At 42.3% G+C, this 26385-nt stretch overlaps 1 protein-coding gene across 4 annotated transcripts in view; it reads right to left on the minus strand.

Moving 5' to 3' along the window:
* Window positions 1–6519: 6519 nt before the first annotated feature.
* Window positions 6520–26385, minus strand: part of TEKT2 (tektin 2) — a 51073-nt gene continuing 31207 nt past the window's right edge. For 2 of the 4 annotated variants that reach the window (XM_061596257.1, XM_061596259.1), the window contains exons 2-10: window positions 23895–24062; window positions 20877–21002; window positions 17887–18092; window positions 15241–15384; window positions 13030–13144; window positions 10500–10607; window positions 9359–9502; window positions 8911–8990; window positions 6520–6970 (exon numbers count right to left, since the gene is read on the minus strand). In XM_061596257.1, coding sequence (XP_061452241.1) covers window positions 6757–6970; window positions 8911–8990; window positions 9359–9502; window positions 10500–10607; window positions 13030–13144; window positions 15241–15384; window positions 17887–18092; window positions 20877–21002; window positions 23895–24050 — 1293 coding nt within the window. In that variant the 5' untranslated portion in view covers window positions 24051–24062 and the 3' untranslated portion in view covers window positions 6520–6756. Of the gene's footprint in view, window positions 6971–8910; window positions 8991–9358; window positions 9503–10499; window positions 10608–13029; window positions 13145–15240; window positions 15385–17886; window positions 18093–20876; window positions 21003–23894; window positions 24063–24640; window positions 24797–25705; window positions 25730–26385 lie in introns of those variants that run through there. The other 2 variants (XM_061596258.1, XM_061596256.1) reach the window with 2 other exon arrangements.

Raw genomic sequence — 26385 nt, forward strand, 5'->3', positions numbered from 1 at the left:
GGGGCAGAAGTCTACTGCTTTTCCCAAGAGAAAAAGCAGGAGGGCAGGACTGGCTTGCCCCATTTTAAAAGGAATGCACATTGCTGTCTACAGAAAGAACAATGTGAGATTTAATGCGACACCATTAAATCCAGAATCTAAAACTATCTTACTGCCTCACTGAATTAGGCTTGAGTGCACCAGCATTTGCCAGGTTCCTTCTTCTTGACCTGACAAAAAGGCACCAGGCTCTGCCCACTGACGAGGTCGCTTAGAGGGCACAGGTTAGCAACCATCACCTCTCATCCACAGTGATGCACACCTGCTTCTCAAGGAGCATCTTTCAGACCGAAGCAGGCCAAGGGCCCAGCCATTGGCGAGCACATGCGCATTGATACTGGCAAGGCCGGTCCTCTTTCTTGTGAATGCACAGGGTCGAGGGTTCCTGCTTTCTCCCTTTATCTGTATCTCCTTTCATTCGCTTGCTCTCCGTCATAATCTCCACACGCCTCAGCCCTTCCCGCATGTGCCTTCTCCCACAGCAATAGACATCCCCATAAGCCATTCCACATGAAAGTGTTAGCTAATTAGAAATCTTTTCAATGGCTCTCTTACCTTCTTTCACGCTGATTGGCTTCAATTAGTAGGAAAGGACAAGAAAGCATGTTATCGGTTCTTTTCAGTGGCTAACACACTCTCATTTCATGCTGATTGGCTTGTAGGATGGTGGAACCATACCATAGGGAACCTGCTGAGACCCTGCTCCCAAAAAATTAAGAGGTCTAAACCCACCCACCCCCAAGACTAGGGTTGCCAGGTCAGAAGTATCCCAAAATGTGAGACTTTAGGGGCGGGCCCAAGTGATGTCACGGTGATGGGCCTGAGTGATGTCACAGGGGCGGGCCTGAGTGATGTCATTAAGCATGGTACATTAACCATCAATCACAGTTGCTTCGAGCATACAATTTTTAAAAAATCTGATTGGAAATTAAGCTAGAAATGGAGCCTGAATAGGGAACATTTAATCTAGCCTATTTGCTTTTGGCAAGAAGGGTTTAAGTGCCTACAGGCCAGACCAGTCACCAGAAGGCCACTGTAGGAAGAAAGGAGCCTAGTGTTGTGGAGGTGTTAGATGGGAGCATTCGGGAGTAAAGATGGATGCCCCTGAAGGCTGCAATTCTAAACACACGTACTAAGGGACTAAGCCCCCATAGAACTCAACAGGACTTACTTCTGAGTAGATATAGTTTGGATTGTGCTGTTGGTAAAGCTTGACTAGGGATCCTCTGCAAAGACATCCATATCCAAGCAGGGTTGGCAACTCCTTGCCTGGAATGCCCTGCCCCTACTTTTAACATAGTTGCTCCAAACATCTTTACAGATTTGACCCTTCACTTCAGAAAGAGGTTTGAGAAATGAGTGAGAGTAAGAAGATTCTCTACCCTTTTCTGTCTACCCTGTGGGCTGCTATAAACTCACTTTGAGAGCCAACCCAATTCCAGTGAGTAATAATTGACAGAGAGGAAATACACATGGTTTGGTCTACCTTCACAGGCAGCAGCTTGGGAACAACAACAGTTGCAGCCACACTTCCTAGTATGTGAATTCACTTTTACCACTATTGAGCAAGAAACAAACCATAAGATACATCATCAGTGGATTTAAGTGGCTATAGCTGAGAGTGTGGAACCACTGTTGATGCTTCTGTGGATGTAAGGGAGTGAGGTTTAAGGTAAATGAAATGCAAATAGAAAAAGAAAAGACAGTGATTTCCAAAATCCACTACCGTACCAACCACAACAAAATTCCTATCAGTAAGGCAGAAAACTCAGCATCCCACAACCAGTCAGGATTCCTAACCGAAAACCAAAACTAAAAAAAACCCTGGCAGCCAGTCAGCCAAGGTCACAGAAATCCCCATGCAGCACAACCTAACCTAAGGGCTGCAGTTAGTGCAGAATGCTGTGGCATGATTGCTGACATGAGTCAGCACGAAATACCTCTGCTCTGAAATCTGCGGAATCTCTGAAATTTCCGGAGCCACAATCAAGGCAACTCAGTGTTAAAGGAAAAGAGGAACTGTTGTAAGAATGTTTCTTAGGAGAACACCACATATGCTGAAATTGTATTGAGTAAAAGTTAGAAGTATAACTCTTCTTCAGATGTGTTTGGGTGTCTTGTCTTGTACCTTGTGAGATGTCAAAACATGGGCAAAGGACCCTTCCTCTTTCTCTAAACGGACATAAACAGTTTGAGACACTGGGACCAGGTACCTGCCCTCAGGGGAGGATATTTGGGTAGGGATTGGCCCAAAGGGGTCATAAGGTACAATGTATGTATGATGCATAAATCACTATAAAAAGCAATGTTTTCCTGTTGATTAGCAGAGTGAAGTTCGAGAGAGCTTCCTCTCCCATTATGCATACTGGTATTTTTTGTTATTGATCAATAAACCTCTGTCTTTTGGAGCACAATCTTGGTCTGGAAAGTTTTTCCTTCAACACTTCTATGAGGTTAAAGGTAAATGAAATGCAAACAGAAAAACAAAAGAATGATGCTTTCCTAAATGCAATACCATACCAAACACAACAAGATTCCTATGAGTAAGGCAGACAACTTAGCATTCCACAACCAGTCAGGATTCATAACCGAAAACCAAAACTAAAAAAATCCTGGCATCCAGTCAGTTAATGCACAATGCTGTCGCACAATTGCTGACAAGAGTGAGATCCTATCAGCACATAATACCTCTGCTCTGAAATCTGCATTGGTTGCTGGTTTGCTACCAGGCCAAGTTCAAGCTGTGCTTTCCATGTTATGGGTGCCACATAGAACTTGTTCTGCTCTTGTAAGAAATCAGTCCTGTCAAGTGGCAGCATTTTGGATACTCTGTTCATGAGGTTTTTGTGGTAAGAGGTATTCAGAGGTGGTTTACCATTGCCTTCCTCTGACTTTGGACACATATCATACTTTGGACACATAACGAGAAGACATTATTCACTAGAAAAGACAATACAGAAAAACAGAAGACAGTAGAAAAAGAGGAAGTCCAAACAAGAGATGGATTGATTCCATAAAAGAAGCCACAGACCTGAACTTACAAGATCTGAGCAGGGTGGTTCATGACAGATGCTATTGGAGGTCACTGATTCATAGGGTCGCCATAAGTTGAAATCGACTTGAAGGCACATAACAACAACAAAGCGGCAGCACCTACGCTTTGGAACTTCTTGCCTATTGACATTAGCCAGACGCCTCTTTTCAACACCTGCTAAAATCATTTTTGTTTAGGCAAGCCTATCCAGGCATGTAGAAGCTATTGTGTTTTTAAATCAGTTTTTAACTCATTGTTGGTTTTATTATTTTGAATGTTTTTAAATACATGTCTTAAACTGTTTTTGCCAATAATTTCATTGTTTTAATTCTTTCTGTAAACCACTTTGAGGGTTTTTTTTACAATAAAGCAGTATATAACTATTGTAAATAAAATACATAAATAAATTTTGGAGTCACTGTGGCCCTTGAGTCTCTTCCCATTTTTAGGAACAAAGGAATCTGCCTCATACTGACTCAGGCCATTTGGTACCACATAGCTCAGTACTGATGACATGGACTAGCATTGGCTCTCCAGGATTCCAGGTAATAGACTTTTCCAGAAATTGAATTCTGGACCTTTCCATTCAAAGTATATGCCCCACCAATGAGCTGCAGCCCTTCCCCTGTTTAAAAAAGTATCTTTTAAAATGGTTCTTTTCAATTCACTCTTGAATGCACATCATACCTAGGGCAGATCCACACCATTCATTTAAAGCACATTCAACACCCATTTGAAGTACATGAATCTCACCACAGAATCAGAAATGTAACTGTGAGGGAGAAACGACACTTCCGAGGATTCTTTAGGGGAAGTCATGCGCTTTAAATGTGAGTTGGATGTGCTTTAAATGTATTGTGTGGATCCACTTAATAAATTTTGCCTGCATGTAAATTGTTTTAATTAATTTTTCAAAATGCAAATGAGCTATAAAGTGTAGTGGGTGACCATGGGGTACTCACCATCTTTCAGCCTATCTGCCCCCAGGATGAAAACAATGGAGAACCATGACCACCTCAAGGAAGAAAGGCATAGTTAAAATGTAGAGGAAGTATTGTACAACCATAGTGTGAAATCGGATACTTATTGAGACACAGTATGGAGAAATATTGATATAAGCATATCAAATATGTTTATTATTTACACAACCTGTGAAGATATTTATAGTGCAATCCTATGTTCGTTTACTCAGAAGCAAGTCCCAATGTATTCAATGGGGCTTATTCAACCAGGGAAAGCTGCAGCCTCAAGTGATAAGGAACTTGTTCTTTTAACAAGCCTTTTACGTTGAGACCTTATTCCAGTGTGTGTCTGGGTTGGAATTGCTTTTTAATATGTTTTTAAACCTTTTCTTTAAAAAAAAATGTTTTTAAAGCTTGCAAAAATGTTTTTAAAGATGTTTTGTTTTAATATATTTTAAGGTGTGTTTTTATGATTCTAAGTCCTAATGAATTCAATGGGGTTTACTCCAGGTACATGGGATTAGCATTGCTTTACTCCCAGAAAAGCAAGTATTGGATTAAATACTTTCATATTGCCAAGGTTTTCAAAGCACTGCCCTCTCCAACAGCCCAGGGTCTGACTCTTGCACACAAGAGAAAAAAAACTTTAAGCCATATTCTTACTCAAACTGAAGATCTCAAAGCCACCATTTCCTGATGTTGCAATTAAGTCTAGGCACTGCCTGGGCCAACAAATCACAACCCTGACTTCACTTATTGGCTACAATCCTGAAAGGGCGGGGTGACCAGAGCTTAGAAAAGTTATTTTTTTGAACTACAACTCCCATCAGCCCAATCCACTGGCCATGGCTGGCTGGGGCTGATGGGAGTTGTAGTTTAAAAAAGTAACTTTTCCAAGCTCTAGGAGCTGCTATAACAGATCCGTTAAACAGATTTAACAGTCGTAGGGGCGGCTGACATTTTGGTGTATATCTCGGGAACCAGACCTCCTAGAAACTTTTTTTTTAATTGAAGCTGAGAGTCCGGAGATTAAGGTGAGTTACCTGGAGGAGACCCCCAAAAACTGGAAATTCCAGCCAAAAGCCAGACACCTGGTAACCCTACCTGAGACCCTGGACGACTACACCCCTGATAAGACCTTGAAGGTATGACTTAGTTAGGTTACAATAGATGAAAGGGCTGAGTTAAACTGCAAGTCTTGTTACAGAGCCAAAGGTACAAAGTACATGGAAATACATCTCACCCATCAGGCAACATGGATGGCAGAGCATTCCTGCAGTCTTCAGCCCACTCCAGCTGGAGATGGGCCCTAAGTGTTAAATGATTTGGGTTTGTATACATTTTATCAAAGGAGGGCGTTTCTCATGGTCTTATCAGCTGTGCTGCCTGGCCATGCCGTCTCTGCGCCATCTGCCAGAGACAGCAAGTGTGACTAGCTGTCAACAACTAGTTAACTTAACCAATTGTGCCTCTCCGATGGCTCTATGTCTCCCTCAGACACACCCAAACAGAACACCATAAATGTTCATGCCAGCACTGCCAGCACTGTTTACAAAGATAAGGAAGCATGGGCTGCCTTCCCAGACACCGTATCTCTCTGTACTTTACTACAGACCTTCCGTAGGGAATGTACTGCTTTATACAGGAAGGCAGGCAGTGAAACCCTGAGAACCTTTTTGCTCTTTTGCAATATACATACTATGAAAAAAGCAGACTATATAAGTTATTACACCATTATAAATATATTGTAAGGCTATATGGGACTGGATCCTTTATAATATTATTCGTTCTACTGTGTTCAGCTGGAATAACTAGAGGGGGACATGAGGGGGAGTTGAAAGAACATAGCTGAGTTCACTGAACAAAACCAATTCCTGAATATATCCACAAAGCCACCTTTTGTGGCTCTTTGGAGTGTTGAGTGAGAAAGGACAACTAACCTAGGAAGACCCAGCCAATTAAAATTAAAAGGCAGCATGTTGCTGCTGCACAACCAAGCAGAACAACATTGCCCGGCCTCCCAGAGGTCTTCTGTATCTTTAAAAGTTGTGCAGGGAGAAGGGAGAATTCCACCTTGTGGTATTTCCTATTACAGTGTTGCAAGAACACCTGCACTTGGCTGACTTTCTCTTCTCCTAAAGATACAGGATCAGTCTCAGGCCATGAACCTGGCAACCCTAATACACACTCCCAAGAACCCTCTCTATCCAGACAAAGAAGCAGCATTGTTGGAGTTCGACGCAGTCCAGCCAGGCCAAAGCACTTGGGGAACAAATCATGGCTAGTGAGGGGTATGGTGTGAGAGGGCTCCACAGAGGGGCCTTGAGCATTGCCCAAGGGCCCCACAGAGAGGCCTTGAGCATTGCATTCAGCCCCTTGACCCAAGGCTCCCCAGCCCTGATGTAAAGAGATACAAAAATCAAAGCTTGAAAGAATTTGAAGTGTCAGACATTTTGAACAGGTGCTAACACCTGTAAACCAAGGACATGTTTATTGGTTATCGCACTTTCTCGGAGCACCAGAGCTGTAAGAGGGGCAATTTATACAACTTTGAGAGCAGAAATGAAGCAAGAGGGAGAAGAAAATTCATGTCAATATGCCACAGATTACCAGCCTGGCTTGGCATTGAAGTGAGTGACTGGGAGGGAGTATGTTGCTCACTTCCCAAGCCCATCCTTTCTTTAGTGTTACTCATGGGATTGCACATCCCATGCCATTTGACTATGCCAGCTCCAACTGCCGACTCTTGAGGGGTGAGAGAGTGCGATTGGTGGTGCGATTGAAGGTATCCACCTCTGGCACAAATTTCTCAGCAGGGACCGTCAGCTTCCGTCTGCCATCCATGCACTTGTTATCCAGCATCAGGGAGTTGGTTTTGTAGCTGATATCTGTCTGGATGCGATACAGGTGTTTGTAGAGAGCATCCAGAGCATCCCTGTGGAAAGCCAAGATAAAATGATCAGGGGTTTGCCTCCATCTACAGGCGGGCCCTGCTTATACGGCAGGTTCCGTTCCAGACCCCCGCTGTAAAGCGGAAATCACCGTAAAGCGGAACCCCATTGAGTATAATGGGGTGCGTTGTGCGAAAATGCCGCGAAAGCGCAAAAATCAGCTTTAAAACAGGGAATGAAAGCCGCCGCATTAGCGGAACGCCGGGAAGCGAAGTGCCAGTAAGTGGGGCCCTACTGAACAGTTGAGATTAAGCTGGTGTTGTTCTAAAATGTGCTCCCATGCAATTGTCATTGGATTTCAGCCATAGCAAAGGGAAGGAAACATTTTGATTTTCCAATAGAAGGATCTCACATAATCATTTTTCCAGAGCTTGGAAAAGTTACTTTTTTTGAACTACAACTCCCATCAGCTCCAGCCAGCACCATGCTGGCTGGGGCTGATGGGAGTTGTAGTTCAAAAAAAGTAACTTTTCCAAGCTCTGCATTTTTCCACCAAGTACAGGTATGTTTATAAAGACAAGTTATCATGGATTTCTCTGCTCATCCTCCTGTAAATCAGGGGTGTGGAACATAGGGCCACATTCCCTTCCGGGCGACCTACAGAGGATCACATGCCAGTAGCAGATGGGGTCAGAGGCAAAAATGGACAGAGCAACAAATGTAAGTTTTGCCTAGACGCTACACACACACCATCTTTATCTTCCATCCAAGCAAACAAGAGGCATTATCAGAATTCAAGGACACATTCCTGCCAGGTAAAAACTCTTAATGTACAAAACAGGACTAGTGAGCGATGTGGCCTGTGATGACTTCAGAGGGCCAGAAAGAGAAACCTGAATTGCTGCATTTGTCCCCAGGGGCTGAGATTCTGCATCCCCGGTGTAAAGGATCAATTTTGGGACAACGGTATACATTATTTTTCCTTACAAGGATTTACACTAATTTTGGGGGGGAATCAAGGTATACCATAACGTTGGAAAATTAGATAAATGTGCTTTTTCAGGTGTACACCTATTAGGAACATATAACTATATGCAGCTTCCTAGCAGACGTACAGACAACAGCAGAGACTCTTGTATTGCCTTCAGTATGGATAAGAGTTGATTTACATTTTTAATCAGTTTCATGTTTCCCACTCTAGTATCTGTTTGACAGCAACATGGTTTAAAATTAAATCTGAATTTAAACACCAGCATGTTAAAGCCCATATTAATAAATCATTTAATCATCTCCCTCTCTCCCACTCTCCCACTCTCCCACACACACACAAAGAGAGAGAGAGAGAGAAGCTGGTTTTCTGTATAAAAGTAGTGATTAAATCTGTGTTGTTGGACTTCAATTCCCATCATCCCTGGCCATTTTTAAAAAAGTATTTCTATACCACTTATTCATTAACATTTCTAAATGGTGTACATAAAATTGCAACCATTGGCCTTGCTAGTTGGAGCTAATGAGAGTTGGAGTCCAACAGTATTTGGAGTGCTATAGGTTAGCCACCCTGATGTAAAAGAACAAGCTACAGGAAAATATATCTGACTTCTGAGCTTAATTGTGGGCTTTCTAGTGGACCAGAGTTTAGCAAGTCATCACAGATGCTAGAATCCAGGAGATGCTATCTTGTATTTATTGCATTAGGATCATCCACAGATCCCACTAACTCAGCAACTTCCAATCTTTGATATAATTCTACAGTGCAAAGGCATATTTGGGCTGCATAACCAAAGATTTGATTATGCTCCTAGGCTAAAGAAAGCCAGATTCCCATGTTCCTTTTTCACTCACAGATCTAGATGGTGAATAAACAACAAAAAGCCTTCTGCAATCAAGGCAGCATATACTGATCCGAAACCACAACTTGCACCTGACGCTCAGTTAAAGACAGCCCTTTCTCCACTAAAAAGGGGGTGGTTACATAGGAACATACTGTGACTGTGCCAGCTTCTGCTTCAGAGCAGCAATGGTGCCTTCTAGCTGATGCACCTCATCCGTCAATCCATACTGAGCCTGAAAGCCAAGGACAGGAGAAGGATGTCAAGGTTCATATGTTCCAAATGCTAATCTTGCCAAGAAAATGCGATTGCTCCCAGGTTAAAGGGTCATCTTCCTATAGCATTACTGCTTATGCTTTGGCTTCAACAAAGAGCACTGAGAACCTGCAGGACCACCACTTTATAGTGATGTTGCCTCCTGCGTGAAACCAAGTGTGAATGCGCAATGGGGTGAAGTGGTTAAAGCCTCCTACACAGAGCCTTGGAGGACATAGTATGTGGCCTCTCCAGGGAAACTTCATGCCTTATCTCTGTCTACACCAAGCCAGTCACCACTCCCATCTATCCAAACTCTAAGCTTACAAGGCTAGAGGTTTGCTATACCTGATCACGACAAAGCTCCATGTTGGGGCGGTAAGTCCGGGTCTCCAGGCGGGTGTGAGCCAATTTCAGATTCCACACCTTCTTCCGGAGATCATCCTCCAGGCGCCTGATGTCCTCCTCCATCTCAGCAATTTCTTCCAGAGTCTGAGAAAACAAAAACACAATTGAAAGAGAGCCGTAGAGTTGGTTGCCACCTTCATTAGTGAGGTAGACCATAAGGATAGGGTACATGCATATGGCAGGGCATGCGCTTTGCATTCAGAAGGTTCCAGGTTCAATCCCCAAGGATTGGGAAAGACCCCTATGAGAAAACATTGCGAGTAGGTGCCAGTCCCGTGTGGATGATGCTGAGCTACATAGACCCATGTTCTGACCCAGTATAAGGCAGCTTCTTATGTTCCACTCCTGTCAAGAGTAGGGATGGGGAAGAAATTCAGTTCAGTTGACATTTAAAGCCGAATTTATCACATTCACACTTTCCAAAACAAGATGAGAACCCGAGACACAGCCATCCTTCAAAATTCATTTTTTTCTGAATTTTGCAGTGCACTTCTCCAACTAAGCAATGTTTGCAAAAATGCATATATTAGGGAGAAATGTGCATAAAATTGAATGTATTAGTGAAAATAACGTACAAAACACATTATATTAGGAGAAATTGCTTGCAAGAATATGTACATTAGTCAGAACTGCATACAAAAATGTTTAGCAGGAGAAATTATCACTAAAATGCTGGATGATTTTCATGAGGGTTTAAAAAAAAAAAAACCCACCAATTATTGCAGAAAAATGGCTTATATGCCAAAATAGTTTGTACGTGTGAGAGAAAATGAATGGGGACATGTTATGTGGGGATGAAACAGAGAGAGAGAGGTGTAGCCATGTCCACTTTTGCAATGGCCATGCCCACGGCTGGCATGTCCCCCCCCCCGAATGTTTGTTATGAAAAGAGTTCACCAACCCTCTTGGGGGGAGAAGAGATACCCCCTCCATCTCCATTTAACATCTTGAAGTATTGAAGAACCTTCAAGAGAACATGCATGCTTTGCATCCAAGGGAGACTCTACACTCAGAACAGACTTACTCTATAAGTGCAAGTTCTTTGCAAATTTGCAGGTCTCCGACATCAGCCAAGACTTACATTCTTTTCTTGCCACCTCAGCTCATCAAGCGCTCTCTCCAAATCACGGATCCTCTTCCGGAAGGCAAATTCTGTGGCCACACGCTGCGCTTCTAGTTCGTTGTCAGTCTAGAAGGAAAATTGCATGTAAAAAGTTAGCCTAAAGACAGACCATAGTTTACGAACAGGACACAGTTTAAGAGAGCCATCACTTTGTATGGTGTACTATTTGGCTACTGGCCAGACAGGTTTCACAGGATTTTGAAATGTAAACAGGCACGGCAGGTTTTTGTAAGATAAAAGAGGTGAATAAATGTACATACCAGAAACAGCCATCCCTCGTTCAAATTACTTTTAATTCTCAAAAAAACCAAAAACCTATCTCTAGCTGCCCAATTCTGTTTTGGACTCACTAGTCCCAATTTTAAGAAGTAGGTCTCAGGAGAGCCGTTCGTGCTTTTATGGCATACTGTATAGAGAAGGAGCTTGCAATAAACTATCAAAAGACCAAAATTTTGGTCTTTTCCAAAAGACATACTAAGCACAGATGGAGGGTCAATGGGGACAATATTGAACAGGTCAAGCTATATAAATACTTGGGCATAGTTTTTCAAACAGCCGGCCTGTGGAGAGCCCAAATTGCACATCTTTCTGAGAATGCCCAAAGAACTATCTCCGCTATTCTTAGATTTTTCTTTTCGAAAGGGGGTTCTCATAACCCGTCTGTCATCAAAGTTTTCCAGGGCAAGATGTTGGCCCAATTACTCTATGACTCTCAGATATGCTTTTATAAAGATTTTTGCTCCCTGGAGGCAATACAGTCCAGGTTTCTGCGATCCATTTTTGGTGCCCCACGTGGCATTCCCAACACCCGACTCAGATTTGAATCTGGGCTGGTTTCTCTTGAAGCATAAGCATGGCTAAATGCATCAAGCTTCTGGCTCAAGCTAAATTTCAGACCTCAAGGATTAGCCCCTCTGATTTTAACAGACAACCTGACCTCTGGTTGGGCAATTATGGTTGAGGAAAAATTACATCTTTATGGGTTTTCTCCCTCAACTCTGGTTCAACTGGGGCCTATAAAGGCCAAAAGAAGACAAGACAGTCCTTGCCCTTAAACTTGCAGTATAAAATAAATGACACAAAAGCTATGGGAAGGGAAGAGAAAAAATCTTGGATACCAATTCTTAAAGTTAACATTCATTATAATTACTATAATGTTATAACAATGATAAGTAGTTTCGGCTAACCATACTTTTTCTGGATTTCCAGTATTCTTTAACATGCCTCCAATCCCCTCCAAATGTAAAAATCCTATATTTTCCTTGTTTTATTTATTTTTATTGTACCGCCTCATTGTAAAAAACAAACTCTAAGCAGTTTACAAGAGCAGTTTACCTTTTATCCAAAGGTACCACATAATCTTATTCAATGTTGCTAGATCCCCAAGTTTTAATTCCCATATCCTAGGTAAAAATGGAAATGGACTGCCTTAAAGTCGACTACAACTCTATGAATAGGGTTTTCATGGTAAGCGGTATTCAGAGGGGGTTTACCATTGCCTTCCTCTGAGGCTGAGAGGCAGTGACTGACCCAAGGTCAGCTTCATGGCTGTGTGGGGATTGTTTTGCTTTTATGATTAATAAAAAATCTCCAGACATTATAAACCCCCAGCCCACTACCTGATCTGGCCCCCACCCACATTTGTCTGACCCCTCCAAGACCCAACAGTTTCCACAGTAGCAGTAGAATTTTAAGTAAACACAGTGCTGGGGTGAACAGAGAAGTTTAAAACCTCTCTGCCCAGCCCAGAGCCCTGATGGAGTTTGCAAATCACCCCCGCCTTGGTCATCAGATGGATCAGCTGAGGAGTGGGGAGGGGGTGAGAACAACTCCCCCTCCACAGCAAAAGTGCATGGATCAACTGAGGAGCCAGGTCTGTGTGCCTCTGCGTGAGTGTCGTGTGCAAGTGCAGGGTGGCATCACTGGCATGTGGACCCCAGAGGGTTGGGCAAGAGGGAATCTGGCTCTTAGGTTAAAAAAAAAGGCTACCCACACCATTTCCATGGCTCCATAATAGCCTTCCCCAACCTGGTGCCCTGCAGAGGCTTTCGACTACAACTCCCACTAGTCACAGATAGCACAATAGCGCTGGCTAGGGCAGTTGTAGTTGTGGTTTTGGCTGGGGCTGATGGGGAGTTGTAGTCCACATATGGAGGCAAACCGTTGTAGTCCAAATCTGGAGGCAGTCCATAACCTATGTTTAAGCTTCTAAACCAAGCATTTTCCTAGGAACCAGCAAAAATAGTGGTTGGTGACGTGTGGGCACTAACCTGACCCCCCCTCACCAGTGTCTCTGTGGTGTACCAGGAAGGTGAGTAGGAGGGATGAGGTGGCAGCAAGGTCAACATAGTGCAGAGGCATGGGTGCAAGGGCTAACCTCACTGCCTTGCCTCTCCCAGTAAACTGTAGTGATGCTGGTTCCTGGAGGTCAGGTAAGTGTCGCCACCCCACTGGCTGCTGCTGGCCAGCAGTAAGGCATGTTTCTTACCTGGGCAATGGTGAGTGCAATGGCTTCCCGCAAATCCGCAGCTGCTTTCAGTTCTGCTTCCGCTCGGTCCTTGTTGTATTGGCTGAACTGATCCCATTGCTCTGGAGTGATAGATCTACAACAGCCAAAAAGAAAAGGTGGACTGGTTGTCAGAATTAGTTCTAGACGCATTCTCTTTTTTTATTGTTATCTATCTTTTTTCATTGTACGTTGGCTGCTTTCGGGGCCCAATGGCCAAAAAGTGACATTCAAGCAAAGCTACTTGGTTAATTTTAAGTGGTTAATTTCTGAAGTGGCCAAGAGTTATTTGTGACTGAGAGCCCTTTCTTTCATTCTACAAATCTTGTCTCTGGTATGGTCTTCACTCTGAAGCCTTCCTGCCTGTCTGCACTTCCTGTAAAATCCCATGGTGCCCTCGGCTGACCTTGCCTCTAGACCAGGGTTCAAAACCCCACTCGGCCGTGAAGTTCACTGCCTAACCTTCAGCCAGACACTGCCTCTCAGCCTAACCTACCTCACAGGGTTGGATTAGAACACCTTGAGCTCCTTGGAGAAAAGCTAGGATATAAATGAAATAAATACACACGAGCAGCAGAAGTCAGGGCTGTTGTCCCACTGCGTGTGCCTGACTGCTGTCACTTATTTTTTAAAAATAAAATATTTGTTTACTTTTGGACAAATGAGTGCAGAAAGATTTTTTGTAACAAAGGAAAAAGGGAAAGCTTCCCTTAAAAACAAGATCAGTGAACACATCGATCTCAGGTGCTTGATAACTTCTCCCACTTTCCCACACTTCAGTTAAAACCTAGCAGGAGACTTTAAAGCACATTTAAAGCATATCACTTCCCCCAAAGAATCCTGGGAACTGTGGTTTACCGCACCCTCACAGAGCTACAATTCCCAGCACCCTTAGCAACATACAGTTTCTAGGATTCTTTTTTTTATAATTGTCTTTAATTTAATTTTCTGAATATACAAAAAAACACACACATAGGAACAATTAATCAACATTACCTAACATGGAGTACAATCTGTAAATGCTGTTGACTCTCCAAGCTAACAACGAAGCTTTAATAGAAACCAAATGCTATAACATAATTGCTGCACATCTGCTGCCTTTATTCTCCCTTCTATGATTTCCTTTGTGGTAGAGTAGAAAATTAACCCTCACCATAGCGAGACATGGGACACTGGAGGAGAAAGCACTGGTATGGTTTTGTTAATATAAACGGGTGCTCCACCTCATCGAACTTGTCCGCTTTAGCCAAACCTTGAACTTTTCTATCATGTCGCATTAATTTCTCAGAGTGCTATTTCCCACACTCTGCCCAACCAACATTCTATTGAAAGGTTACCTGCTACTTTTCACTGAAATGTCCATGCAACCTTCTGCTGGTAACAGAATGACCAAATCTTTGTGCATAATAGTTACGTTCAAATGCCCAGCATGAGATACCAAGGGCAGAGCTGCATATGGAATCAGTAATTGCCATGTAATATCTGAGATTTTCCCCAGAAACATATTCCAGAATTCCTTTATTGGTTTTCAGTTCCACCACATATGGCAGAGTGAGCCCACCACTTCACACTCTCTCCAACATAGTGGAGAGAGGGATTTGTTTATATGGTATAACTTTAAAGGTGTCCAATGATATCGGAAGAGCTTGTGTTTTGCAGGATTTTACATGAGATTTTTGCTCCGTGATTGCGGGAGACTCGGCTCTATGCCGCCATGTTGCCCACTAGCAAACCACGCCCCCCCCAGTTTCTAGAATTCTTTGGGTGAAGTCATGTGCTTTAAATGTACTGCACATAATGTAGATGTCGTAAGATTAACTCCTCCATTACGCTTTTTGAAATCAGGAAGCACAGGTAGCCAGGGAGATTGCAGAGTGCTGGAAAAATGTTTAATAGGAAGAAAAACACACACCATCCATGGCCACCTCACAACACTTAAGCTTTATCCCATGCCCAGTAAAGAAATTCTCAAGCAACCTAGAAGAGAGGCAGAAAAACAAGATTTTTGCAGCTGAAGAAAGCTTCCAAGAAGTTGCATAGGCCTCATGCTACACACCACTCTGGTTCTTCAACAGACGGGTACAGCCAGTGGACTCAGGAAGACGCCCTCCAGGTTGACTCATTCTGCCTAACAGTAGGGCTGGCCCTGAGAAGAAGTGTGTGGTCAAGATTCTTTTATGGTTGTTACCTTACCCAATTGGCACTCGGGTAGGATTGACTTTGTAGGAGATATTTGGAGAGTTGACATTGAGGGAAACGCAGGTCCGGTCGATCTCTAGGGCTTCCATTTTCCCCCGATGGTCAAAGTTCAGTTGCTGGCGGGCCTCCTGCAAAAGGCTGTGAATGAAATATAAAGGAAGGGGGCAGGGGAAGAGACAAAGGGCAAGCATTAAGGAATGCAAGAGAGAATCCAGGCGGAAGTCTTCAGACTTCTTCAGACTTCACTTGGCTTAGCAATCAGCATTGTATTATGAGTAACAGAATTAAGTAGAGAGACTCAGGACCTACAAAGGAAACAGAAAGTACTGGGACATGAAGTCAGGGACAGGCTCCCACCCATGTGCTGTTTGCAGCTAGAGGCAGTGCTGACTGATACCACATGTTCAACAGAATAAACATCTTATCTCTAACCTAAAGCCTGCAAGTGTTTTGGCTAATGAAACAAGAATTAGTAATTAAAACTCCGAGCAATTGTTGGCAGCCAAAAATTGCCCCACTATAACACAATGCAAAGTATGCCATCGCCTCTAGGACCACTTTTAACACAAATATCAGAATATATAGTTACATAGTAATTACAACCCCTTGCAAAATCCCATTAAATCTAACTTTTGGATACAGTAGGGCCCCGCTTTACAGCGCTTCGCTTTACAGCGTTCCGCGAATACAGCGGTTGTGAATTGTAGAAAGGCCCTGCTTTACAGTGCTTGTTCCACTTTTACGGCGTTTTTTTGCCGCTGGGCGCCATTTTGGTCAATGTAAGTCAATGGGATCTGCTTTATAGCGGTTTTCGCTTTACAGTGGGGGTCCAGAACGTAACCCGCTGTACGAGCGGGGCCCTACTGTAATGTAAACCGGGCAATCAGAGGGCACTGAACATGATGGGGAAAGAAATCAAATCCTCAAATTTTTCTTATTGGTATTGTTTGTTGAAAACAAACCATAAAAGAGCCCAATATCTATAAATGCTTGCTTCTCTGAGAATCGCATTCACATAATTACGATATCAGACTATGCCCTCATCCTTTTTGGATGGAAGATATAGGCGTGTTCCAAGAAATCTACGGCTCTATATTTGTGGTGGGGGAGAGGCAGAGGATATTTCACACTGCCTACTACCTATTATACTGTCACTTATATCGAATTCCCAGGGAGAGATTCCTGGGACAGATTTTGACATCTCTACTGGGTGAGACTACCTTTGTGAAAGTATGTTGGTTACTGTCAGATTGTGATCCATATGTTACATACAAAACACCTTTGTTTGCTAAGGCAGCAAAACATATTTGTGCAATTCCTTTGAGTGCAACTGCAGTGGATTGTACAGAAGATCTGTTAAATTAAATTTGTCTGTACGTTGTTATTGTATACATATTTTCTTACTTGGTTTGTAATGGCTTTTAGTCAAATATAATAAAAAGATGATGATGGGGAAAGGGCCCCTAAATTATTAGGGGGAGTTTGATTTTCCCATCTCTTTCACTGCAGTATAAACAACATCATGGCCATTATCTTGGGTATGCAACACTAGATTCAGAATTAAAAATTTAAAAATAACCATATACTAGCAAAGATATAAAAGGAGTTTTACAAGGTTTATTGAAAAGCTGGTGTAAGGTAAGAGCTTGAATGGTTAATTCTCCAGTTAAAATCTTACATCAGCCACTAAATTACAATGTGTAAGGCAAGTCTCTTGTTTTCTCAGCCTCAGCTGAGATTTGGGAATAATACTCTTTTAGGTTTTTTAAAAAAGCCCCCCACAGTTGCATAATCCCAGGCTATGGTCTGAAGGCACATGAGGCCACCACCTTGCTGAAGCTAACCAGGCTTGGGTTTGGTCAGTGACTGGATGAGATACTGCCTGGGAACATGAATGCTGCCTTGGGTTCCATGGTGAAAGAAAGGTGTGGTATAAATGTAATAAATATATAACAATTTATTATTGCTTTTAATATATTGAACAAGCTGCCCTAGGAACATTTTTGAAAGACATTAGTTAAGGAGCCCGGCAATTCTAACTATGTCTAGTCAGAAATATGTCCAATTCAACTGGGCTTACTCTCAGGTAAGTGGGGTTAGGACTGCAACCTAAGTATGTAAATAAATGAAACACTGGCATGTCTTAGAAGGTTGGTGTAATTATTATTCAGAGAATGTCTGTGACACGCAAATGCTTTGAAAATTTAAAATGCACTGTGGTGGAAAGCATATGTTTTTAGGGGTGGGAAGAGTGGGGAAGTAGCTACATGGTTGAGCTAAGAGGGTTTTGTGCAAATTTGGGCCTTCAAGACAATAAATATTTTTGCCCCCACATTGTACAATCCTTTAATTCAGCTTGACGCCTCAGAAACAAAACCAAAATGCTGAATGTGCATCTGTGTTAGAATTGCTTAATATGTTTTTTAATAATGTTAATTATTTAATAATGTTTTAACCCTTTTTTAAAGTTGTTTTTTTTAATGTTTTTAACACTGTTTTGTTTTAATGTATTTTAAGATCTGTATTAAAGTGTTTTTAGCGCTTTGTTTGCCTCCCTGGGCTCCTGCTGGGAGGAAGGGTGGGATACAAATTAAATAATAAATAAATAAATAAATTTGACAACCAGGCCTGTTGGCTCACCAAAGCTGCTCAAACGCCTCGCTCACTTTCTGCTGAAGATCTCTCTTGGCAGCATCGATCACCTCCACCTCTTTGTGCAGCTCATCCTCGACAGGGTCCTTCACCACATCAATGGCTCGGCGACTCTCCCGGAGGGTGAGATTTTCTATGGCCACATCCAATGGCAGGTTCTTAGCCTGCAGGGCCTGCTCTGCCTCCTCCTTCATCTGAAGGAAAAAAGCTAAAATAAGATTTTCTTTCCACTTCTCTCACCTTTAGAAGAATTAACTCCAGGATGTCATGTTGGGCGACATGGGCTTGCAGGCTGCTCAAGTTTACTTTGGGAATGTTTGCCAGTTGGGTCAAGCAGGATCCAACACATGGAAAAGCAAACTGAGTTGCTCACAGTTTATATCTCCAAGAGGTTCTCACCCACCAGCCATTTAATTTCCTCCCAGCAGATCTTCAGTGTCATGGAAACCATTGGCTGTCTATGAAGTCTTTACATGCCAAACTCTCCACAGAACCACCCAGCCCACTTTGTCAGAACACTCAGATTTGGTTGCTGGGCTTTGCCCTTCATTGCATACTTTGGAAAGGGTCAGGGAGGGTAACAACATTTGAAGGCCCTTGACTGATGCAGCCAGGACTGTTTGTGCTCCATATTTAAAACCAAACACAAAAAAATGAACAAGATCAAGCTTCTGAGCCAAAGCGAAATTCTGCAACAAAAAAAGCTTAGTTCTGCAATACCTATGGCCTGAGCATGACAGCACTCTCTCCATCTGCAATTTGCAGCAAGTGATATTCAGAAAGCATATTGCCTCCGACTGTGGAGGTAAAACATATCCATCAATGTTAGTAGCCATTGATAACCTTATCCTCCATGAATTTGTTTAATCCTATTTTAAATCCATTCAAGTTGGTAGCCATCGCCGTCTCTTGTGGGAACAAATTCCATAGTTAAACTAAGCACTGTGTGAAGGAGGACATTCTTGTGTTATTCCTGAATCTTCCAACCTTCAGCTTCATTGGATGTCCCCAAGTTCTAGTGTTATGACCAGGGCTGTAGTTGTCTGGGCAGAGCTTGGAAAAGTTACTTTTTTGAACTACAACTCCCATCAGCCCCAGCCAGCATGGCCACTAGATTGGGTTGATGTGAGTTGTAGTTCAAAAAAGTAACTTTTCCAAGCTCTGCGTCTGGGTTCTCGGGGCGGTGTCTTAGAAGCCTTAGTTTTCTGGGAGCAGGGTCTCTATGTCTCCAGCACCCTATGAGCCAATCAGCATGAAAGGGGAGTGTGTTAGCCACTGAGATGCTTCCTTGTCCTCTCCTGCTGATTGGAGCTAATCATTTGGAGCCAATAAGAATGAAATACTCTTTTCAGTAGCTAACACATCCCCCTTTCATGCTTATTGCCTCTTAGGGATATCTGTTGTTGTGGGAGAAGGTATTAGCAAGAATTGCATTCTCAACCCCGCAGCAAAAAAGGGGGATGTGTGGCTGTAACTATCACAAAGGGCCTCTGAACTTCTGAATTTGCCACTACACTACTGGTTATGACAAAGGGAGAAAAACATCTCTCCATCCACTTTCTCCCCACCATGCACAGGTTTATACTGGTCTACCATATGACCGGTGGAAAACCCACTGAATGCCTCTCTGGTGTAGGTAAATAAAGTCATTTTTGGTGTGGTGAAATTCAAGTTAAGATTCCCATGACTTGGGCAGGGCTCAGTGGCAAACACACACTCTGCATTCACAAGGTCCCAAGTTCAATCTCTGACATCTCTGATTAAAACGAGAAGGTAGTAACACATCATGAGAGAATCCCTCTTTCTGTCCAAGTCTCCGGGGAGATCAGATAATACCGGGCTTGATGGGGAAACAGCTTGACAAGCTTCTAACCTTTCTGTTTTCAGGATGGTGCACTCTGGGGATGTTCTGCACTTGTCCAGAACTGCAGAACACACAGCACCTCCTTGGAGTTCATTGAGGGCGTTTGAAGGCAGGGAAACATTGCACATTCAACACTTTTTGATGCCACGTTAAAACATTCTAGGCAGAATTGTAATCAGAATTAATTTTGTTCTTCAGTTGTATGGTTTTGGCCTGGTCTTTATTTTGTTGTTGTATTTGCTTAAATATATTATGAGACTGCAGTTAGACTAAATATTTGGAGGGGAGGTCCCTCCAATTCTGTAATTTTATGGGATTTTGCAGGAAAAAATAGGCTGCAAAAATGGTGAAACTAGCTAAGCAATACAATGGGTTGCCAGAAAGAGTAAATAACTGGAGAGCCTTCTGGAAGGTGGCATGACTTTCCCCCATCCTGGTCTGGAGATGATGTTATCAAAAGTGTCAGAGAGAGAACAAAAGAGGCTGGTAGTCTGGAAAATGGATCCAAAACATAAGGTCACATCCACACCATACATTTAAAGCACATTTATACCACATATAACAGCTGTGGCTTTCCCAACAGAATCCCTACAACTGTAGTTTACCCCTCACATAGCTACCATTTCCAGCAGCCTGAAACTCCAGTTCCCAGGATTCTTGAAGGGGGGGACCACAACTGTTAAAGTGGTATAAGAGTGCTTTATCTGTGTGATGTAGATGTGACAGAGGCTTGGCTTGTTCTCTGTAAGAATCCAAAGCTATCCTGTTCCCACTAGAAATCTGAAGGGGTATGATCTATTGGGGTGTTAATGCTGTGAGCCTTCCATCAGCCTCTGTGCGTGTGTGTAGATACACACACAGTCACACTCAGCCTCTATAATGTGCAAATAAACCTCACACATCACAGAAAGGCCAGCAGTCTCCAGTGGCCATAATTCCAAAGAAGCCAAAACCAAGGTATGTGCAGAGACCTCTGGAAACTCCCCCCTCTCAGATATTGGATTGTGCGTAACAATATGTTGTGTGAATAGTTTTCATGCTTTTGTACACCACCCAGGAATCTGCTGGTGGACAGTTTCGAAACACTTTAAATAAATTAAATATCACAACATACTTGAGTCATGGCGTTGATTTCCGTGTCGATATCTGTGAGGCATTTGTCCAGGGTTTCCTTCCATCGATTGACTGCATCAATCCGCTCATTAAGCCGTGTGCGGTTGTCATGCTCATCCCATTTTGTCTGGAAAGAAGCAAAGCGATGCTTTCAAATCACCCTTTCAGAGAACATGGGAACACTAGCTCCATTCTCATAGGGAGAAGGAAGGGTACGCTCAAGATTGCCCTTCCTGATCTTGATACGTTCCTGTCCTGTTCTTTGAACGTATGTAGTTCACACAGACACGTCAACAGAGGAATTATTTGCAAATGACTCCCCCCTGGCTTTGTAAAGAAGGACTGGAGCCTGCTGCACCTCCCCCCCATAGGCTAAAAAACTCAAATGGTTCATTTTTGATTACAGTCAGGGATGGATTAATCTCAGTTCTAGTTCTTCCTAGAGTCTCATTTTTCCAATCTTAAATTCACTTCACTACATTTCCACATCACTTTCTGATTTGTTTTATGTTTTATTTAATGAAAATACACCAGCATTTTAATGTATATTTCTGTTAATATATACATTTTTGTAAGCATTTTCTCTTATAACATTTTGGATGTTATTTTCACTAATCTGTACATTTTTATTCCTACTTTCTCCAACACACACATTTTTTGGTTGAACAAGAGAAAATTTTGAAGTATGGCTGCATTCTGGTTCAGACATTGCTTTGGGAAGTGTCAATTACTTTGACTGGCTCACATTAAAATGCAAACCAAACTGAATTTCTATCCCATCTGTATTTATAATCTTAAGTGCATGGTCTCTGGCTGCTTCCAAACAGAGACATAATTTGCAAATGGGTCATTGAGATCTCACAAATGGGTTGTTGGCAATAGGTTTTTTTTTTTTTTTTTTTTACTCAACTGACTGCAAAAAAATGCATGCATAAGAAGCACCCATCCTAGAATCAATACACATGAGACACCCTTTATCACTGGTTATAATTCACTCCCTGATCCACTAGGCTGCTAAAGTGAAAATCCGAATCCAGATTAATTCACCAAATTAACAGGTTTTATTAAATATTTAAGCTTAAAAAGCAAAGGATAATTAGCAAAAGCAATCAAAGAATCTTGTGGCTTCTTAAAAACTAATAAATTTGTTATATCATACTCTTTCCACTTCATGCATCTGACAAAGAGAAGCCTTAGTTGGCAGGTATATAAGGGAGAAAATTGCAAGGTGCGTGTTGAAGGATAATCAGGGTACTTTCACTCTCTGAAACTTACCAAGATAGTGATACAACTATTATTGTTAATAGTGCCCAAAGGGAGGCTCGCTTCCACCCTTCCTCACAAAAGAGTAAGGCTCGTCCCCCAGATGGGAGCTATCGTCCAAAATATCTCGAGTCTGTCAGGCTAGGAAAGACTGGACTGTTTTATTATTTATTTGTAGTATATATTTTATTTATTTATTAAATTGTTTCTCACCCTTCCTCCTACAAAGACTTGAAATAATTGTTTAATATATATATATACATATATATATATATATATACATATATACATATATATATATATACATATATACATATATACACTGCCTTTCATCAGAAAAGATCACGAAGTGGTTTACAAAGGAAATCAAGCAAAAAGATATATATAATACAATAAAAGTAAATACAGGCTACATGCACACTTGTTCCTTAAAAAACAGCGAGACCATTTTGTCTGGGTGCGGTTTGAAACAAATCTGCACCCAGCTGTACACATCTTTATTGTTTGCTTGGAATACACCCAGCCCTACTGCTGGTGTCAGACCTTTTAGGATCGCCCACAGCAAAATGTTTCTGTGGGAAACACCTTGGAGTCACAACGGGTTGATGGAACAAACAGTTTTGAAGTCTGTGTGAAGCTGGCTTGAGGGGGGGAAACATCCAATCTCAAAAATCCCAGATCTTGAGTAAAAAGGGGCATAATTGGACTGATTTGCAAAACAGAGATGGAGACACACTGAAACCAGTACAAATGTGTCCATAGTCACAGTATATAAAACAATTAAAGCAGATAACCATATTAAGAGTACACATGAGCAAAAGAAAGTGTTGACTATTCTTAATCTGTTGCACCCAGGACCCACATACTCAATCTTAGAATCTTTCTGAGCCTTGAAGACATCTAGACTTAAATACCTGAATATCAAACATCTGCATGAGGATAGCTAGGTCCTGGCCATTTTTACTAGGCAGGAAGATTTATTCGTGTTTAAATGGAATTAACTACCAGTTAAGAGACAGAGAGAGCAATCCCTCTCTCTTAAACAGAAGTAACTCTCTTACCCTTCTACGTGAAGAAATAAGAGAAAGCATACAGGGAGAATACAGGCACAAGAGGCAGGTAACAGCAAGCTTGGAGAACCCAAAGATTTGCAAAAGTACAAAAAAGATCTTAAGGAAAAACTCTAAAAGGGAGGACTAAGCATGCAATTAGATGCAGAAGGAACCCATGAGCAGGACATGAGGACAATAACACCCACTTGTGCTTCTCAGCAACTAGTATTCAGAGGTAGGGTGCTTTTGCACAGATCCTGGAGCCATCCAGACTAGAAGCTATTGATAACCTTACCCTCCATGAGTTTACCTATAACCTTGAACAGCACTTCACACTGTAACATTTAGCTGCTGGTCCCACCTGTTCTTCTCTAATCCAAGATCAAAAATTCTCCCCAGTTGCTCGCCACAAAGTAAACTTGCTCCTGCTCTCCCCCCTGCTCTGGTTCAATGAGTGCAAAGACATTAGTATAGCAAACTAGGCCCTTGTTATTAAATGTTTAAATACTGCATTATTAAATACTAAATATCTCTCTACATATCAGACACCCTGTGTTCTGGCCAATCATCAATTATTCTTTGTCCTCTTAGCTTCCCCCCCCATACCTTCAAATTTCTGCACCCAAACCAGCATTTTGTTGTTGTTGTTTTAGTCCATGGAACAGGCTTGGAAACTTTGCAAAGAGGCTCAGAGACCTGCCCACCTGGTTGTTTGTTTCATTGCGAAGCACCCGTGCCTCCTGCCTGATCTGGTGAGAAGCAAACCGCTGTCGCTCAGCGTTGGTCGAGATGAGGTCACAGTTGGTATGCCAGTCTGGGAGCGTGAACCTCTGGCCTGGCTTCACACTCAGAGTGGCCATGGCAGCGACATACTAGGAAAGGCAAAAGAAGAGACAGACCTTCAGAGGTGCATGGACTCAAGAGCCAAATGAGATGTTTGCTCAACACATAGCAGTCAGCAACATATCAAGTTTTGCCTTCCCTAATTACAGGCCCATGATTTCAGAGAGGGTGGGTTGATATTAGTTTTATTTAATAAAATCTGTAGATTAAATAAAAGGAAAAAATCTAAGCAGCTTACACAAAATAGTATAAACTATTTTTAACTAAATACCGATAAAATCAATAGACTTAAAAAGGAGGCATCAAACAAAATAGATCCGCTAGCGAAAGGATTTCCACTTGTGCCGTGAAACTTCCCCTCCCTCTCCTCACCTCACATCCCCCACCCTCCCCAAATCTTCTCCAGAGTGTTTGGGAACCCCCAGAACAGATTTTGGGGGCTTGAGGGTGTGCAGGAGGAGAAAAGGAGAGGAAAGTTTCTTTGCACAGACAAAAGTCTGCTAGCAGATCTATTTAGTTGCATATTGTCCAATAAAATTACCAAAATATAGATAAAATCAGCAGATTACTCCCCAGTGTAATTGGAGCAAAACTCTTAAGAGACTACCTTGTTCCCTCCATCACTGCTTGATCTCGGTGTTCAACTGATGAGACCTTGTCGGTGGTGACATGCACTTGGGGGGGGGAGGTATCAGCAACAGAGCCTTTAGTGTGGTTGCACCAACATTATGGAACTCTGTCCCCTCAGTAATTAGATAGGCACCTACTATTCTGTGCTTCAGATGCATGTTGACAACCTTTCTTTTATCTCAGGCCTTACCCAGCTGAGTCATTATTAGTTTTTTTAGGTTGCAGCTGATGCTACCTATAATGAAGAATTGTTATCATGCTCTGCAATTCTGCTTTATGATAGATCTTATCTAACATCTTTGCATATACTCCTGTTCACCACTTAAAGGTAAAGTTGTCCCCGCACTTGTAGTGCAAGTCGTTTCTGACTCTTAGGGTGACGTCTTGCGACGTTTACTAGGCAGACCGTATATATGGGGTGGGATTGCCAGTTCCTTCCCCGGCCTTTCTTTACCCCCCAGCATATGCCGGGTACTCATTTTACTGACCACGGATGGATGGAAGGCTGAGTGGACCTCGACCTCTTTTACCGGAGATTTGACTTCCTCCTTCCATTGGAATCAAACTCCGGCCGTGAGCAGAGCTTCGGTTGCGTTACTGCCGCTTACCACTCTGCACCACGGAGGATCTTGTTCACCACTTAGATACTGTATTTTAAGCAGTTTATGAATTCTTAAAATAAATAACTAGACTACTTAAGAAAAAACTTCCCATTGGCACCAACAGGAAGGTTTTCTTCAAAAAAAAAAAGTATTCTTGCCATGTGAAGGAGGAGCAGTTTGGCTCAAAGTGCACCAAGGAGGAAAGAGATACGTAAGGCTCCACCCGCAAGTCTGTAAGAAAAACCTCGATATGTCCTGCAAACTATATAATAAGAGTAATGTGTAGGTTTTTGGGCCCCATCATCAAGGGACTACCTTGCAACCATGATGTGTTTTGGAAAGTTTCCCAGGCGATATTCCACTACTATATACTTCCACTTTTAGAATTGCATTGTTTCATAATATTGTTAGCAATATAACCAACAAAAAATAGCACATACCAAATTGGGCAACTGGAATTGATAGAATGCTGATCAAATCTAAAGATGAAAGTTGCAATGAATGTTTTCAGCTGAATATCCTCAGGCAGAGCTTGGAATTGCAATTACTTGTGATTCATTACTTTTTTGAGGAATGCGTGGGTAATTATTTTACATTTTGATTGTAATAGAACTAGGAGAAAATTTATTACTTTTGTGGAGTAATTACAATGTTTCCAGCATTACTTTTGGCAGAGCTTGGAAGTAACTAGAGTAACAAGTGGGTAACTGCATTACATTTTGCTGGTAATATAATGAGTAGTAACTTCATTACTTTTGAGCTGTAACTGTAACATTTCCAGAGTTACTTTTGGGTGTTACTGGGGGGGAGCAGGGGAAGTTTCCTGCTCCTCTGATTTGTGGATAACAATCATGTGCTTCAAACTGGGCTTCTGTGCAGCATTGCTCTTCCCTCATGCTCTATGAGTGCTTAGGAGGCAACGAGGGAGGAAGTGGAGAGTGAGATGGGGTGGAGAAAACAATTGTTTAAAAAAGGACAGGAGTGGAGGGAGAAAAGAGCAAGAGGGCAAGGAGGCAGCAGAAAAATGGACATGAAGAACTGCCTGTGGAGGTGGGAGGTGGGAGGCGGGAGGCAGGGTGCGTGCGTGCGTGCAAAGCTCGAGGTGGCTTCTGCCTCCCTG

Source organism: Rhineura floridana, chromosome 15, assembly GCF_030035675.1.
Source record: "Rhineura floridana isolate rRhiFlo1 chromosome 15, rRhiFlo1.hap2, whole genome shotgun sequence".
NCBI classification, from domain to species: domain Eukaryota; kingdom Metazoa; phylum Chordata; class Lepidosauria; order Squamata; family Rhineuridae; genus Rhineura; species Rhineura floridana.